The 2,500-nt window shown below is 46.2% G+C and overlaps 1 protein-coding gene across 1 annotated transcript in view; it reads left to right on the forward strand.

Moving 5' to 3' along the window:
• LOC143277696 (thyroid hormone receptor beta-like) overlaps positions 1-2,500 on the forward strand; it is a 64,220-nt gene that overhangs the window by 48,198 nt on the left and 13,522 nt on the right. Inside the window, exon 2 of the mRNA XM_076582615.1 lies at positions 783-1,043. Within this exon, the coding sequence (XP_076438730.1) occupies positions 783-1,043 (261 nt within the window). The remainder of the gene's footprint in view (positions 1-782; positions 1,044-2,500) is intronic.

Here is a 2,500-nt window from a genome sequence, read left to right on the forward strand (position 1 = left end):
CTCTCTCTCTCTCTGTTCTTGTTTATGTACATTTTTTTTTCATTCCTCAAGACCTGACCAAGCGCGTTGGGTTTACTCTGCTGGTCAGGCATCTGCTTAGCAGATGTGGTGTATCGTATATGGATTTGCCCGAACGCTGTGTCGCCTCCTTGAGGAACTAAACTGAACCTTCCCTTACCTCACCTAACCTTGTCTTCTTTGTATTTGTTTTTTGTTCTCTTGTCTGGCGGTCTCTTACCCAATGGAACTTTTACTGTCTGTGACGTTCTGATTGGCTCATCGTCTGTCTGTGACATTCTGATTGGTTCGTCATGTGTATGTGACGTTCTGATTGGTTCATCATCTGTCTGTGACGTCATCTGTCTGTGACATTCTGAATCGTTCATCATCTCTCTGTGATGTTCTGATTGGTTCATCCTCTGTGACGTTCTGATTGGTTCATCATCTGTCTGTGACACTCTGATTGGTTCATCATCTGTCTGTGACGTTTTGATTGGCTCATCGTCTGTCTGTGACATTCTGATTGGTTCATCATCTGTCTGTGACGTTCTGATTGGTTCATCATGGGTCTGTGACGTTCTGGTTGGTTCATCACTTGTCTGTGACGTCATCTGTCTGTGACGTTCTGATTGGTTCATCATGGGTCTGTGACGTTCTGGTTGGTTCATCACTTGTCTGTGACACTCTGATTGGCTCATCATGTGTCTGCGACACTCTGATTGGTTCATCATGTGTCTGCGACACTCTGATTGGCTCATCAACTGCCTGTCTGTTGACCACAGGACGTGCGCATGCCGATGAGGAGGATGGAAGAGGAAGAGGAGGGCGTGGGAGCAGCAGGGGAGGGGGACTACTGCCGCGTGACGTCAGCCAGCGGGGGGCGGCAGGGGGTGACGGTGGGGGCAGCGGCGGGAGGAGGGGGTGTCGGGGGTGGGAAGAAGGACAAGGTGTGCCTGGTGTGTGGGGACCGGGCCCTAGGCTACAACTTCAGCGCCGTGTCCTGCGAGTCCTGCAAGGCGTTCTTCCGGAGGAACGCCCACAAGGTGCGTGCGTGTGTGTATGTATGTGTGTTTGTGTGTGCGTGTGTGTGTGTGTGTGGTGTGTTTGTGTGTGGTTTTGTCTTGTCTGGGGTTTTTTTTTGTCCGTCTGGCTGGCTGTTGTTTGCCATTTTGCCTGCTTGGTTGTCTGTCTCTCTGTCTGTATATTGGTATATATATGTACATTATACTACAACAACGACGACAACAATACTATCAGTATCATGTTATTCAAGCCCTTTCTAGCAGCAGCAACAACAACAACATCAAAAAGCCTTCAGTATCATGTTCTTCAAGCCCTTTCTAGCAGCAGCAACAACAACATCATCAAAAAGCCTTCAGTATCATATTCTTCAAGCCCTTTCTAGCAGCAACAACATCATCAAAAAGCCTTCAGTATCATGTTCTTGAAGCCCTTTCTAGCAGCAACAACAACATCAAAAAGCCTTCAGTATCATGTTCTTCAAGCCCTTTCTAGCAGCAGCAACATCATCAAAAAGCCTTCAGTATCATGTTCTTGAAGCCCTTTCTAGCAGCAACAACAACAACATCAAAAAGCCTTCAGTATCATGTTCTTCAAGCCCTTTCTAGCAGCAGCAACATCATCAAAAAGCCTTCAGTATCATGTTCTTGAAGCCCTTTCTAGCAGCAACAACAACAACATCAAAAAGCCTTCAGTATCATGTTCTTCAAGCCCTTTCTAGCAGCAGCAGCAGCAACATCATCAAAAAGCCTTCAGTATCATGTTCTTCAAGCCCTTTCTAGCAGAGCAGCAACAACAACAACATCAAAAAGCCTTCAGTATTATGTTCTTCAAGCCCTTTCTAGCAGCAACAACAACAACAACAACAACATCAAAAAGCCTTCAGTATCATGTTCTTCAAGCCCTTTCTAGCAGCAACAACAATGTCAGTATAACTTTTTTCCAGTCCTGTCAAGCAGCGGCAGCAGCAGCAGCAGCAGCAACAACAACAACAACAACAACAAAGCCATCAGTATCATGTTTTTTTTCCAGTCTTGTCAAGCAGCAGTAGCGACAACAACAATGATAACAATAATAACAATAATGATATTATTGATAATGATATTTTCATAGCTGTGAATCTTGTGCAGAGATAAATCAAAGCGCTTTCATATGAACCAGTCATTCACACGCATGCATATCTCTGAAACTGGAGACATTGAAGACAAGGAAGAGGCAGGGGGCTGCAGGGGAGGGGGGGGGGGTGAAGGGGGGAGGGGAGGCGATCTTGTTAAGAGGTGGGTTTTAAGGCCAGACTTGAAAGAGCTGAGTGCAGAGACCTGACTAAGCGAAAGAGGAAGTTCATTCCAAATACAAGGTCCAGAGACCAAGAAAGAACGGCATCCAACAGTGGAGTGTTTGAATCTGGGTATGCGTAAGCAGAGTGAATCTGAAGCCAATTGTAGACAGCGAGATGGAGTGCAGAGGTGAAGGCAGCCAC

Source organism: Babylonia areolata, chromosome 34 (assembly GCF_041734735.1).
Source record: "Babylonia areolata isolate BAREFJ2019XMU chromosome 34, ASM4173473v1, whole genome shotgun sequence".
Taxonomy (NCBI): domain Eukaryota; kingdom Metazoa; phylum Mollusca; class Gastropoda; order Neogastropoda; family Buccinidae; genus Babylonia; species Babylonia areolata.